At 39.7% G+C, this 16,131-nt stretch overlaps 1 protein-coding gene across 2 annotated transcripts in view; it reads right to left on the bottom strand.

Annotated features, from left to right (window-relative positions):
• Positions 1-15,881, bottom strand: part of creb3l1 (cAMP responsive element binding protein 3-like 1) — a 29,873-nt gene extending 13,992 nt beyond the window's left edge. For both annotated transcript variants that reach the window (XM_026267693.1, XM_026267694.1), the window contains exons 1-3: positions 15,474-15,881; positions 3,177-3,381; positions 15-190 (exon numbers count right to left, since the gene is read on the bottom strand). In XM_026267693.1, coding sequence (XP_026123478.1) covers positions 15-190; positions 3,177-3,381; positions 15,474-15,575 — 483 coding nt within the window. In that variant the 5' untranslated portion in view covers positions 15,576-15,881. The remainder of the gene's footprint in view (positions 1-14; positions 191-3,176; positions 3,382-15,473) is intronic.
• Positions 15,882-16,131: the final 250 nt, after the last annotated feature.

The following is a 16,131-nucleotide window of genomic DNA, read 5'->3' as shown; positions in this document are numbered from 1 at the left end:
ATGGCCATTTTTACCTTTTCCCCGGTGTGGTTTCTCTGTGGCGGAGGGGCAAGCGTGAGGGGATGGGAGTAGGTGCTGGTGTTGGCCAGAGGGGGCGATGTATCAGGACAGTTTTCTGACATCAGGCTGGGCTCCTGCTTCACTAGAATGGCTGTGAGATCCTGACTGAATGACCACATCCCTTCTGAGTCTAAGGAAAGAAATAACAAGCTCAGACAAACAGAACAAAGAGAAAAAGGACTGACTGTTACATTTTAAAAGTTTTGTTTAAAATGCTTTGGGGAGTGACACGTGGAGTTAGAATAATTATGTCTCTCAAAAGAGTCAATCATTCAGATGTTAAAAACAGAGAAAACTACTGCATAAAACAGAATGAAGGTTTCTCAAAGCACAATTTAAACAGTTTTCAGCTGACAGCTGACATCTATGTTTACATATATTAACAAATTAAAAAATAAATTTACATTGGAAAATATAACCACAAGTCCTGTGGACAGTAGGGCACAGATGAGCTTATGTAAAATGAAGCTCAGATTATTCACAGCATCTCTTAATTTTATTAATTTGAGTATTTGATAAGCATACCACTTAAAAAAAAACTAATTTGAATCCTTTGACAATCAAAAAGTAAATATATTTATAAATCACTGTGTATCAGACAATCTTCAGTCATGCAATGCATTTGTGTGCTTTTTAAAAAAAAAATTAAAGGGCCTTATTGGCAAATATCATGCGGGATGTTAACACCATGGAGAACATTGCAATCAAAGAGTGATATTTCCTTGAAAGTGACAAATTTCACACTCCAGACCCCATGGAGGGGGTTTCATACAGATGCAGGTGAGGAAGACAGACTGGGTCACTGACCGGAAGGGTAAAGCAAACCAGCTTCTCTTTATACTGTTAACACAAAAGCCTATGGTGTGGGAGGGGCAGGTGAGAGATTGGGGGCATGTAGGGTGGCTAGAGAACAGCTCGACATGTCTGGACGCTTCAAAGAGAAGGAAAGCACTGCGTATAGTGGGAGCCCTCGTTATCACATCGCCCTCGGTAGCATTCGTGTGCAGGCTCCACCGCAGGATCGATAAAACATTATGCGGCCTTGTAAAAGAAGGACGGCAGGTTTTTCATGTTAGTCCTCTGTTAGGGAAGGACATCAGCAGGAGTTTGATTACAACAGGAGAGCAAGGCTCGTTAGGAGTTCTGCTGTTTGGTGGAGAGCGCCGGGTTTTATACTTCATAGCTCTCAGTCTGTGGGGAACCTCTGTAAAAGTGCCTAACCCTTCAGCTTAGTAAACCAGATTAGGCCATAAGAGTCTGTCCTTCACCAGGGTGCACTAAAGCAAACACACTCATGCACAGCCTCCATTGTAAATAAAGGATTAGTCGTCTCTACAGCTTTTTCAAACATGATTAGACCAACAGTACACTTTCTAAAGGATCTGGTAGATCAGAGGGGTCATCTCTATCTCTTGGCTCTACAAGGAGCCTCTCATGCTCTCATCTCTCTAGTTATTAAATCAAAATGAGATTATGGACATCCCTGATGAACCAAACCAGCACTAACCAGTATAAACCAACCAGCTGGCTGGTCTTGCTGGTTAATCAATATAAACATTTTGGCCTTTGTGTTGTGTGCTTGTTCTGAAACACTGAGGTGACACACAGTATACTATGTCATGCACTCGGACAGACAGAGGAAGACAAGGCAAAAACCTGCCGCAGCTTGATTATAACTGCACATTTTAACTTACTTCTCTCCGTTTCTCCATGTGGTAGCTTAAATGCTGCTTAGAACTGATGTTCCTCAATAATGGACAAAAGTTGTTTGAATTTTACATGCAAAAGTCCCTCCGTATACTCTACGGAAGCTACTGGGTCCTGCCCACAGGGCACTGTAAGGCTTTGATGTCTCTCAGGACAGCAGGTATCATAGCCGGGTGACTCCAGGCCGGCAGAGACGGAAAAGCGATGCTCATTAGCAGGTTTAAAGTTACTGCAGAGCAACAGGAGACAAAGTAGTGAACCAGCCAGCGCTTACTTTAACTGCCCCTTAAAGCCGCTCAGTCTTTGTAGAGGCAGGTTTATGGATCAGAGGGGACATCACACATAACTGAAACACCTGAACTCAATGTGCTCATCGAAGCGCCATAGACTGTCAGAATTTTTTTTTTTAGCAAAAACTATACTTTAAGGGGTTCAACAGCTTTTCAGTACCTTTAAAAGGACATCTTTGTTACCTATTTACCTCTAAAAAGGTACATAGTAGTATGGCAGGGTATAGATTGCTGAAATATATTTCAAATGTTTGACAGCTAAATATCTGATGAGGCCTGAAAACTGTATAAATAAATGTACTGTCAGTAAGTTCATTGTTAATTCAACTATTATTTCCTTCATTTTACTATTCATTTTTTTTAACAAATCACACCTGGCTAATTGTACCCCTGAAGCACAACTGCCGCTGCAAACCTAAATGTTCACATTTTTCTGTAAACTCAGTTCTTTGAGCTAGAAAGCACAGAGAGAAAGAAACAATGGCATAAATGTGTTCTGAAAGACCTTTATTTTGGATGCTTTGGCACTATAGTCTGACTAAATGGATCGAGAAATCCTGCAGTACCTTCATGTTTCTTTAGGGATTTGTTGATTTAAAGCCCGACTGGAAAGTAGCTGCAGTCCGTGCACACACTCCTTGCATAGTCAACCTGAGTTCAAGATGATGCAACTCTCGGACCCCCCCCCCCCTTTAAATTCTCCATTTGAAGCTGGAAACCAGATCCCTTTTTATTTTATGGATGTCTACAGTTCCCTGGAATGATCGTGGCGTGTGTGAGAAAGAGAGAGAGAGCGAGAGAGACAGACGGATGAACTGACAGAATGAGTGAGCGAGTATGAGTGTTGGCTGCCTTCCTGGAATTCCCAGCTTCCAATGGTAGACGGAGCTCTTGGCTAGAGCTTTGTCAAGGAACTCTGTGCTGCACGGGTGCTCCGGGAGATAAGGAGGAGAGACGCAGAGAAAAGAAAGGGACTTTATTGAATAACTGAGCTGCTGATAGATGATGCTTTGAACTACGGCGTTTATCAGGAGTGTAAAATCTTCTGATAAACTAACACAGAGAGCTGATTGGATGGATGACATGTAAGATGAGGAATGAATAGAGCTGCTTGCTAACCTGCATCGTCATCTGATTTGATGGGCATAGAGGGGCTCTGTGGGGCAGAGTCCCCACTGAGAGAGTAGCTGTGTTCTGCCTGGATGTCCGGGTTTGGGGGGTCCAGATCCATATCCAACAATGGGTTCCTCTCCGCCAACAGATGATCATCAAAGAAACTGCTGAAAAGGTCATTGGAGAAATCCTCCATCTGCTCGGAGAAATGCTGGGAAGAGAGTGCAAAGACAATAATTTACTTCAGAAGTAAATTACATTTATTTTAAATGGTAATAATATATTCACAAATTAACTGTATTCTTGATCAAACAAATGGAGCCTTGGTGAGCATAAGAGACTTTCAAAAACACCTTACCAACCATAAACTTTTGAAGCATATCTATATACCATAATGCATGAACAAACAATCATTTGGCTGAATTCATCCCACTCCCTGATCATGCTATTATAAGCAAAGATCAACTCAAATAAAATTCTGAGATGCTAATTCGATATACAGCCCCTTTTCAAATGATTAATTCAAATGAAATTCAGAGGAACACTGATAAACCCCTTCTGTTATTTAGCCTAAGGTGCATTTGTCTGAAAAGTAGATTTTAAAAAAAGAGACACGCATTCTTCTATGCATGAGTGCATTTACAATGCATGTCGTCATTTTGCGAATGGAAGGACGTGTGTGTGTGCGTCTCTGCTGTACGGGTATGCGAATGTGTGTTTGCTGAGCCAGGGTGTGACAAAGGTGTGAGAGGACCTGATCGTGTTTACATCCTGGTGAACGGGGACAGGTGTGTGAACGACACACCTGGAGCACAGAGGGCATATAAACCAGCCACATATCACACATAAGGACACGTGCACACATCCAGACTCCCAGCACCTGTGCGAGTTCCCACACAAACCCCTAACCACTGCAAGACCTCTGTGAAGAGGGCATTGGGAAAGCAGTGCTGTTATGAATGTTTACTCTGGCTGTCCCCAGTCGACCAAACAGAGCTTCCAAAACAACAAACCTGAGTTCGCAGTATCTGGTCAAACTTGTTGCTCACCATATGGATGCATAAGCGGAGGAGCAGGAAACAAACCCTGCAATGGCAGTTATCCGTATTGTTTGATGAATGACATCCTGGGAACACCCTGACGATCGAGTTTGTGAAATGACGCAGCTCTCTTGCCGTCAGTGCCAGGCTAATCACCACGGTTGAGCATGGCAGAATAAACAGTTCCACCCTAAAACTTTTGAAGTTTGTTAAATGTTCCTGCTCCTGGATGTGTGGGGCGGATATACTAACAGACTTGATTAATCCAGACTGAAGTTGCTATTTCATAACTCTGAGCTGCATATGCTTGCAGGCTGCATGTGTATTTTCATTTGCATAGTAGTGCTTTGACATTTTTGTCAAGTAAGCCATTAGCCTAATGCAAAATGCAAATATAAATGATGCTTATTGCGAATGAGCTTTGATGGAAACCTGTATTCACGTGTGCAACTTCTCTGTCTGTGTGGTCCTGTGTACATTTGTTATCAGAGCAGACAGTCAGAATGCTTCTCTAATCGGTTTTATCTCTCTGTAGAGTTCTTTCCTGTTTTGACAAGTGTCAGTTAAGAGTTTCTTATGTGGTGTCTGTCTGGTTTTCGGTTGACCTTACAGGGGCCAATGGTAATGATGCAATGCTGGGGTGCTGATGCAAGAGTCCTGAAATTCCACATCTGGAAGGCTCCTCTGAGGAAGAATTCCAGAAGATCTTGGAAGTACTGGAAGAGTGTGTCTCTGTCATTAGGGTCTAATTTTAGGAGAAATGAAAACAAGTAATGTCTCTGGATTATAGGCGAACCTTTATAAGAAGCAGAATAATGACATTAACAGGATAGTTCACCCAAAAATGAAAATTCTGTCATCATTTGTTCACCTTCAAGTTGTTCCAAACCTGTCTGCATGAATCTCTTTCAGCTGTTGGAAAATAATACTACTGTCAACTTTTTGGTTACCAACATTCTTCAGAATATATTATTTTGTGTTCAGCAGAGGAAAAACTAACAGAAGGTGAGTAAATGATTGTTAAACTATCCCTTTAATAAGATGATTTTTCTCACATTCAAAATGCAGACTGAAGGAACATGGTACTTTGAGTTACATTTGCTGCTCAAAGTGGCACTGGTGGTCAAGATCTGCTACTTAATGTTAAAAAATCAGGTAGGTCTTCAAGCCTTATTGGATCAGAGAGGGCTATCCAACAACAGACCAATCAGATCCTTCACACGTGTATCATATGCATTTATGTTGACATTTCACAATGATTACTGAAGCTGGGGCTTTTGAGCTCATTTCTGCGACATCCGTGTCTTAGTCTTGCATAACAAAACACACAGAATGATTTTATCTATGTTGTATTGAGTAAAACAAGGAAGAGAGAGTTGTATTTCTGCATTTTATAATTAGAAGTAGTCCTCTTACAGTACTACAGCTTCAAAAGGCATTGAAACAAGAAGCACATACTAAAAGAAATCTCATTTCTTTTTGTATGCTCTCACATATCAAAGAGAAAAGTCAAGGTTCATGTAATATATATAAACACACAGTATATATATAGCCTATATATTTTTTTTCAGCTTAGCCAATACGGTCATTTAAAATATTTCTGGTTTGTCATTTGGGTACTCTTTCTAAAATGCAAAAAAAAATGGACCACAGCTGTAGCAGTGCAAAGCATGTGTGTGCAGGCTGAGCAATGCCCTATTTTTCCATCTGATCCATTTTCTTGAAGTAACGTTTGGGTCATGTCCGGGTCTAAGCAGGCTGGTTAACTGCACGGCTGTTCGAATCATCGCATTCCATTCCCTTATTCCAGACCTCCAGCTGCACTCCAGCCAATCAGAACTCAGTATGCAAATGAGGAGAGGGGAGCTTGTCATTTTGGAGCTGGAGTGCAGGGTGTGCACGGAGCAGCTCGGTGCACAAGAAAATAACGCATTAGTCTTTGGAAAAATAAATATGCTGATAAAAATCCTTCAGCGGCAGTGGAATTGGGAATACAGCCAAACCCACAATGTTTGGGAATATATGTGCCTCTCGCTGAGTTGATTCTGAGAACAATGAGTCACTACGAAAAGATTCATTCTTAGAGTAGCAGAAAAGAGAGAGAAGGAAAGAAGTTCTTGAACTTGAAATGGAGTTTGCAGATGTTTAGTGTTTACACTAGTCAACGTGTGATGCTATTAAAAATAAGGTTCCCTCATGTGAGGCATGAACATCAGCTTCAGCCTCAGCATGATCTGATCAGTTTTATTTATTTACATATCTAAATATTTAGAGCTTTCTCTTCCAAGAAGCATGCATGAACTATTCTAACTCATCTGCACTGCATCTGTATTTTTTTACCTAAATATTAGGGATATTCACATGTGAATGTAGGGTGAGGATGCATTTTAGCAATCATATTGTCTTTAAACCAGCACATCTGCACTTTAAAGCCAGTTCATATTCTCAGTTTCAGATTCCAGCTGTGGCAGCTGTGAAAGATCAGAGATGGGTCAGGGAGGATAGTCATGAACTAACGCTCATTATGATCCGCTCAGCATGCATGATGAGCCAGGCGCATGTGGGGGGGCCGGGGATGCAGCGTTTCCAGGTGAGGGAGCCAGGCCTCTGCAGGTGTTCACAGGTGAGGGCTGATTTAGATTACAGGCATGGCGTCAAGTTAACAGCTGCAGTCTGTGACTTTTGTAAGCTTGCCACCAGACACAGACCCACCTCTCTGGAGATCAGGTCACACAGGTTTCTCACTGAAAGGATTTCAAAGGTGCCAGCTTTTGTGTTTAGAACTCAGCGACCTTTTTGGAAGCAGTACTGATAAGATGGACAATGAGGTGATAGATCTGAAGTCTGCATCTTATTCTAGTCCCTGCTCTCCTCCTGCACCCTCACTCCCTTCTCCCACTTTTTTCCTTTCTTTCTTTGTCATTTTTTCTTCCTCTAACTTTCCAAATACAACTCTTAGGTCCCTTCCCCCTCTCGCCTTCCTCTGGTTTCTTAATTCCAGTTCCAGATTTTTCTTACGTTCTGCTGTCAGCCACAGAGCAAGAGAACCATGACCACAGAAGGCAGTTGGGCTTCAGCCCCACCTCCAGACGGGAGCCACTGAGGGCCACAAACCAGACGAGCTCTTCTGGAGGTGAAACAGTGGGTGGTAGAGAGACTGAGTATGGGAGAAATATAGACAAATCTGAACTAGATTTTCGTGACAGAGTAAAAAAAAGCAACTCAAAGACAGTGAGTTACAGATACTGGAACTTTTAGATGAAGAGGGCAAAGGAACCGAGAACACAAATGAACTAGAGGGATATCCTAAGGAGCGAGGAATCCCCACAACCCCCTCTATTTTCTGCTACTGTTGCATTTCGGAAGAGGAGGGGGTCTGCAGATGTGTTCTCCATCCCCCCTTTCAGAGGACTCCCTGTACTCTGTAATTTTGCCAGGCTAAATTGGCCCTCTCAAAAGAGCCTGTGGCAACACAGCCCTGGGCAGAAGAATATCCTGTATACAGCCCAAATAGCTGTGTTAGTCTAGTCTTTTCCTGTCTGACCACAGTGAGGAAAAGATGAGACAGAAATTTATAAGTGTGAGATATTACGTCCCATCTACAAGAAATAGTCAAATTTGTCATTCACACTGTATAAAATAAATGAACAAAATCAGAAAAGTCAGAATTGTTAGATAAAGTCACAAGAAATAGTAAAATATCTGGGACACAATGTGAGATATGAAGTCACAATAAAGAGACCCAAAGTCACAACTTAACTAAATAAAGCTGCAATTCTCAGGAAAAAAATTGCAGTTCATAAATATGAAAACTATAACTGCAACTCTGAGAAACAAAGTGGTAATTATGAGAAATTAAGTGCAATTTGTGAGAAAGATTCAGATTGTGAAATAAAATCGGAAGAATTCGAAATATTCATAATTGTGAAAAGTAACAACGACACGAAAATCTAATCTGCGCGGGATATCGTGAATTATAGTCACAATAATGATTTATAAATTCTACAAGAATGAGTAAAATATGTGACAATCACATTGTGAAATCTAAAGTCACAATAATGTGAGTCACACTGAGACAAGAAATATGTCACAATTATGAGAAAATCATAATTGTGAAATATAAAGATGCAGTTATGAGAAATGAAGCTGCAGTTTTGACATATAAAGAAAAATAGAATCACAATTACACAACTACACTTTTTACTCTGAGGTAGAAACCTGCTTCATTATAGTTTTGATGGGAATTAAATATATTATCCATTGCAGTTATAATACAATACATTATCTCTCATTAGCATCTCTGTTATACTGCATATTCAAAACGGTTCCCTGGAATTAAAAGTCATTATGTAATTAACATTAATCATCTGGGTCTTTGATCCTCAGTAGAGAGGGAGTCTGGGAAAACAATGCTGGATATCTGAGTTGGGGTCCTCAAGGTAAGCTGACGACATGTCCCTGCAAACACTGACACCCACCTGACATGTTTATTCAGAGCCCGAGGGGTGAGACAGAGCTAAGAGTGGGTACACATATGTCTCTGCAGGGCTCACTGCCTTAGAATGGGGCTAAGAATATGCCTTCCACGTGTGAAGAAGAAGTTAAACATGCTCTAGCGCAAAGGTTAGTAGACAAAACAAAATCCAAGAGTGCAGATACAGTTTAAAACGTCCTGGAAACTCTTGCCTGTCTTGCCCCAAAGGCTCTGTACTGTACCTTGGTAACATAATGTGCTCCAGCTCAGACTTTCTTGTTAGATCAAGAAGCTGCCAGTTATTCAGACCAACATCTGAGTCACAAATAACACTCTGACAGGATTTGACCAAAACGACCAGAGACACACTAAACTGGATATAGAGCAATATTCCTTCCATCATGCCATCAGTTTGCAGTTTGTTTCTATAATTCAACTGGGATAGGACTCTCTTTGGAGGTTAAATCTAGTACACTTCCGAGGGTCACTGAACAGAGCAGTTGGCGGAGATCTCTACAACATCCACAGTTCTGTTCACAGCAGCCCCTCGGGAGAAAGACCGAGAGAGTGAAAGATAGAGAGAGTGCCTGGAGAGCAGGAGGAGTTCTGGCATGTCAGGGAACTCCTGCTAAAACATCAGCTGAGGAGAGGAATGCAGAAAAAAAAATTCAGCTGGGGTATCTGAGCACTTCAAACCAGTTCATAATGTCAAGTTAAATGACAACTGACTTTAAAATGACACCTGACTGTTCTCAAGCCACAGGCACAGAGTTATATCTCTAAGATAAGTCTAAATTGTGGATTTTCAGCCCTTTTTAGGCCAAGGTCCCCTTACTGAATGCAAGGAAAGAGCTGGATCACCTATTGTATTTAATTTTACTTAATTAATACATTTTATTCCATGACTTACAATGAAATATTTATGAGAACCTTTACATTATTAGCTAAGAAGTAAACCTAATACTGCATAATTAATTTTTGGACAAGGGATCAAATAATAATCAGTGGTGACTGATATACTGATTAGGGTTTGTTTTATTTGTTCATATTTAAATAAAACAAAAACATGAAATATATTTAGCCTAGATGTCTTACACAATAACAGGGTGGGCGTCGGGGTGAAAAGAGTCAGCGCCCACTATTATCGCCGAACAATTGCATGGCTATAATGTATTTTACAAATGCTTCAAAACTATTCAAAGCATCTAGCAATTTGAAAAAAAAAAAAATGAAAGGATCTGGTTTGACAGGACCAAAGCTAACACACCCTTAAGTCTCTACACACTAACTGCTGATTTGGTTATTTTGTGCGTGTGTGAATGTACGCTCACGTAAGCACACACCTCAGTGAACTCTCTATTTATGTCCAAATGAGCAGATTTAAAACCCAAGGCAAAGGGATGACAACAACAGACATACTTAACCTTTACTGAGCAATACACGACAAAGCTACGTGATGGGAGTGATCGGCGTACATTGTCCTGTGCAGAACAGGTCAAGAACGTGTGTGAGAACTAAGCACATGTGAAAATTACAAGATGTTTCAATTTAGATTTTTCTTCTAGATTCACACAGACTGGGAAAAAGTGACTGATTAAAAGCTTTAGCCTTTATTTCGGTGGAAGACTGGGTTAAATCGTGTGGCTGCTATGATCAATCCGACTCCATGATCACAGAGTTAAACTTCTATTTCTGTATCACACCCAGAGAGTTGAATCATTTCTTCATTCTTTACAGTCATCTTAATTGTAGCTCACAGATGTTGAGAATTGCCATGAGAGTAACAGTTAGAGCCATATCACTACTATCTTTATCGTTGGCCTAGTCATTCTGAAGATTACGCAACATCTCTTACTTTCCTCCTCTTTCTTTTTCTCTATTTCTCTCCTTTTAAAAAAAAAAGTGTGGACAGCTACATCTGAGAGAAAATTCTGGAGGAATGTGCTGCCTTTCCTCCACTCCTCCCCTCCAGATGCTCCTCACCTCCCCCTGCTCCAAACCCTCAACATTCACCCCAGACTCCTGCTAGAAGATGTCTGTCTCTACTAATCAAAGACCATCATTTATTATTTCAGTCACAATAAAAAAGAACACGGCTGTCAACTAGAACTCCCTGATTTCTAGGATACACATGAAATGCATTGTGCTTTGCTTTAGATATTACATATGGTGTCTATACCCCTGAACCCTTCAGGCTCAGAGTGTTCGAAGATGCACCAGCAAAGCAAAAACGAATTTTGGGACGGGTGGGACCTGCCAAACCTGTAGATATCATCTCCAGTCTTTTAGTGTTCAGACATGCACGCTATGTGCTTCTAAAGAATAGTCTTGAATCTGACTCATCATCTTCTCTTCAGAATACTGGAGATGGAAGAAAAGCATTAAACTTCCCTCGCTTTACAGGTTTCTGTTTTTTCCTCACATGTGGGAAGTGACTGAACAGGTAAAAGATGTCAGACTGGTAGATGACTTGTATTTTACTCATTTTCGTCTCTGAATTCTTCGCATAGATTCACTGACAATATTGTAGTGTGACATCCTCTGCGTCAGTGAATAAGCAGCACAAACAGTCAGAATGCTGGTATGATGCAGAAAACGAAAGAGAGGCATTTAATTGATTTCATATTTCTGTAGATTATCACAGATATTGCTTGATGCGAGCTGAGATCAAATGCCATTCATATAATCAGTAGATGCACGTTAATCGTTTTTTGTTAGAATCTTATTTCCATATTAATAAATGTCTTCTCTATTTTAGTGCGAAATAGAAAGATCACAGTATCCTGTTTATGAGATTAACACGGTGAATCATTCTCTCCATCACCAAAGCCATTCTCAGTTTACGAGATTGGGCAAAAAACAGCAGTATAATAACAATATAAATCCAAAGAAAGAGACAGAATCACAACAACAGCTCCCTTTGTATGATGGACGCACCAAAGAAATAGAGCAGATATGTAATATAAAGTCATTTAAATAAGCCTGAGGTTTTCCTGCGTTGTTGTGGTTCACTTATCCTCTCTGTGATCTTAGCTTTAACACACAGTGGAATGAGACGTGCTGATTTCCACCCTTTAGCGCAAGCCGTGCAATTACTCTAAAGCTGTGATTTAAACGGCCAGACGTGCGCACACACATACGTTCTTCTCTCACTGTAGGGGAACTTTCCATTGCCTGGTATAGTTCTTATTCTGAGATAGTAATATTTTCTCTCCCCTATTCTAAAGGCCCCACGAATCTGTTTGCATTTTAACGTTTTCATTGAAACATTATTTAGAGGCAGGATTTTAATTCTGTCATAATTTACTCCTCTAATCTTTGTGTCATTCTAAACCCAAATGAGTTCCTTTATTTTGTGAAACACAAAAGGAAAATTAAGCTTCCAAGTGTCAAAAAGGATGCAGAAGCACAACAAAAGTAGCTTAAATGTGGCCCCATTACAAAGCAAACTACATACCAAATCTTCAAAAGCCATACAATAACTTTGTGACACATAACCTTTAGACAATAAACCTTTAAGTCACTGAAAACTTTGACAATTCTTTTGAGTCAGACCTTTTCAATTAATTGGTTAATCCAGTTCGCATTAGTGGTCTGAATGAATTGTCACCAAATTAATCATCACTGGAGGGAACAAAGAATAGTCTGTCTGTGTTTATTGCGCAAGAAAACTTTTAATATAGTGCCTATATGAACCACTTTTATGATACTCCAGACTTCAGACTCTATTCACTGCACTGTTAGAAAGTCATTCTGATTTGAAGGGACATAAAGCTAGGTAAGTAATGACAAATCTAAATTTTAGGTAACTGTGAATGCAATCTGATTTCCTTTTGTACATGATTTCAGGTGTTACTATCCTTATGGGGATATTTGGTCCCCCCCCCCCCCCCCCCACACACAAATACAAATTCCACTGTGGAGGAATTCCAGTTTGTAAATATATCTCAACGCAACAGTGCTGGGTTGATCCATTGGCATTTATAAATATAATGGCAGAATGAATGAACAAAAACACACAGGGAGGTCAGAAACCAGTGTGTGTAAGTCAGGAGAAATTTCCTCTCTGAGAGCACAAGGCAGTCATTCACTGAGCCTTCAAGGGCCAGTGTCTCTCATACACACATACAAACACACACACACACACACACACACACATATGCCTAGGGGTAGAGTGGGGGACCATGGAGTGTCTGGAGTGTTCTTTTACAGACGTTCATTCACACACACACAGGAGCACAGTGGCATGCATACGCTCATGCACACATACACAGACAGCTATCAGGAGCCGTGAATGAGCCTCCTTCACTCACAAGCCTTTCTCTCTTTTCTCCATCATCACTCTCTCCTTAGTCAGGTCCTTACAGAGCAAACTGGAGCACAGCTGTTACTCAATGAGGGACATCTGGATTGAATACTGCCCGTTAAATACCCTCAGCAACCAACAGAAAGAAAATAGACAGAGAGGCAAAATCTTCATAAGAAACCCTAACACTCTAATCCTTATAAGACAAGAAAGGATTTCATTAGAGATATACAGCCAGACAGTGACTAAATGTGACTAGATAGTTTATCTAATATCTATTAACATTTCTATTACGTTTTTTTATTTATTTCAGCATCAAGATTGTAAGTTCAATTTACATGCATGTATAAGGAAAGGGGAATATTTTGGGTCCTGGCCACCATTTATTAAACGTTTTTAAAAAAAAAAATTTTTATATTAATCAAATACAGAAGTTAATTTGAAAAGGTGCCGCGGTGTGACAAATGTATTTTTATTACAATTAATATGAGGACACAAAATGCATACACAATCATAAATACATAAACAAATAAGAAGGTACTATTTAAAGGGATATTTCACAAAAATTGAAAAAAAAAAATAATCTTTTGTTTGGTGCAGAAGAATGTCAGCCATACAGGTTTGGAATGACATGAGGGAGAGTAAATTATGAGAAAATTTTGGGGGTGAATTTTCCCTTAAAAATTGTTTTAGATGAAACATAGGATGTCAAAATGCAGGACAACAGTTTTTTCTATATTTATCTTCTTTTGTTTATCTATCTGATAACTGCATCTTCATTAAGGAGGTATGAGATAGATATATATATATATATATATATATATATATATATATATAGATAGATAGATAGATAGATAGATAGATAGATAGATAGATAGATAGATAGATAGATAGATAGATAGATAGATAGATATAAAGTTTATCATTTATAGTCTATCAACGACTTTGTACTGTAGAAAATAGTATTTGGGCTTAGGTAGCTCATAAGAGGCTACAGAATACGTCTCCTGTCTGTTGCTGCTGCTGCTTCCCTGATAAAATAAAGGTCAAAACGGTTCCATCTCGTCTGAGCTGCATAATAGTGACATTTGTCTCTTTCTGTCTCTCTGCGATGGGATTAAAAGAACCTCATCATGAATGTGTGTCAGTAGAAACATTAGCCCAGGAGTGTCTGAATCACAGTGAAAAGTGTCCTGGGCTCCTAATGGATCATATGCACATGGAACACTATGCTAGCATCAAGTGAAATGCATTAACAACCAAAACATTACTTTCCTGCTGACCTAATTAAAGGAATATGTTATGCAAAAATGAAAATAAATTCTTCATTTAGCCACTCACATCGTTCCAAACCTGGACTTACTTTCTTCCAAGAAACACTATAGGAATAATGCACTATGGTCGATGTTTTCCACGCACTGAATAAATTCTATTAGTTTTTGAGACCACTTTTAATAATAGTGTAGTTTTTTCCAGACACATTTTAATTTTAGAGCTCAACCACTCCATTAAAAAGGTAATCTACTTTCAAAATATTAAGCTGGGATATTCTCAAAGCAATTCACCTTCAGTTTTCCATGTAAAATTACATTTTGGTTCAGAACAACATGATGGGGTACTTTATTTATTTTTGCATGTCACAGTTTTGTTGTGCAATTTGTTTGCACCAAGTACACTCGTACACCTTTTATCCCACAGTAGCCTATACGGAATTGGTTCCCCACCTAATTCGTTTTCTTACTCTCCTACTTTCTGTGCCAGGCAAACTCGTCGACTGTGTTTCTGCCCTCCAAACAGAAAGCAAATGTACCACGAAGTCCAATAACTTGAGCATCTTACTTCGCCGGCTGTGGCCGGACACGAGAAACAGGATGAAGCGATCCGTGGGCGTGGTTTAGTTAAACAGGATGATTACGGCGTGTGGGCGTGGTTTGAATAAATAACATTAACGAAGACCTCCCCCCATTTCCCAAAGGTCCGGTTCAAGTTGGAAATTGCCCCATCTGTGTGCAGCTGGGCAAACTTCACAGCTTGAGAACTCCTGCCCTTGTTCATGTTTAATTTGCAGCACAACATCCCAGACATGTGACAAATAAACACACAGATAAACTGAACAAACACCTATACACACACACATACATACATACATACATACATACATATTGTGTGTGTGTGTGTTTGTAGCCTAATATATATATATATATATATATATATATATATATATATATATATATATATATATATATATATATGCGCATATACATATGTAATAAAAGCATAAGAATACATTAAGCTTATCTAGGCTATTAATAACAAAACGACCATAAATATTCCAAACTTCACAAGAAAATATTATTTAAAGAACATAATAAGAGAACAGGAAAAAGTATTACAAAATCTTTAAGACATTCGCAACTTAATATTGCTCATTTTCTCTCTCTGCTACTGTTCATAATGATAGAAGATGCGGAGGTTTGACGTACCACATTGGATAAGAAATCACTCTCATTCAGATCTTCTAGGTCCAACAGGTTGGAATTGGGAAAAAGTTTGTCCGAAGCGAAGTTGTCCAATATGGTGTCCATATCGGCTGTGAATTTAAAAAAAAGGCTTGGAAAATAATAACAATATCTCAAAGGTGAGATAGGTTGTAAAACTGTTGAAATCCAATTCAAAAATCGCAACCAGTAGGCTATTATTATGTGTGGCTTAAGCGACGTGCGCTCGTCTGCACTGTCAAGTCGCCTTCATGCACTCACTGGGCGTCTCTAGTCTGCCCATTTACACTTCTCTGGAAGTGTCGGAGAAACTGGACGTGATTAAAGCGAGGTGGCCGTGCGTGTTTCTTCCAAATCTGCCTCATTCATCTGCGTTGAGTCTCTAAGGGGTAACTAGACTGATACATATTTAATGTTGTCTCCGCCCTACTCTCGCTCTTTACTGCCGATGGGAACGCCCACCTTTCACTTCATTTAAAGCGACAGCGCATTGATTTCCATTGACGCACAAGAAAGACTGAATCCATTACAGTAACAGCCTTGGCTGCCTATTAGGCAAACCTGAATTCCATTTTTAAAAGTAATAGTACAATGTTTTCATGACCACAAAATACCTAGAAATCCTTCCTGATGGAATAGAAAC

Source organism: Carassius auratus, chromosome 7, assembly GCF_003368295.1.
Source record: "Carassius auratus strain Wakin chromosome 7, ASM336829v1, whole genome shotgun sequence".
Lineage (NCBI taxonomy): Eukaryota > Metazoa > Chordata > Actinopteri > Cypriniformes > Cyprinidae > Carassius > Carassius auratus.
The sequence above is the reverse complement of the archived record's forward strand: the minus strand, read 5'-3'. Positions and strand labels throughout refer to the sequence as shown.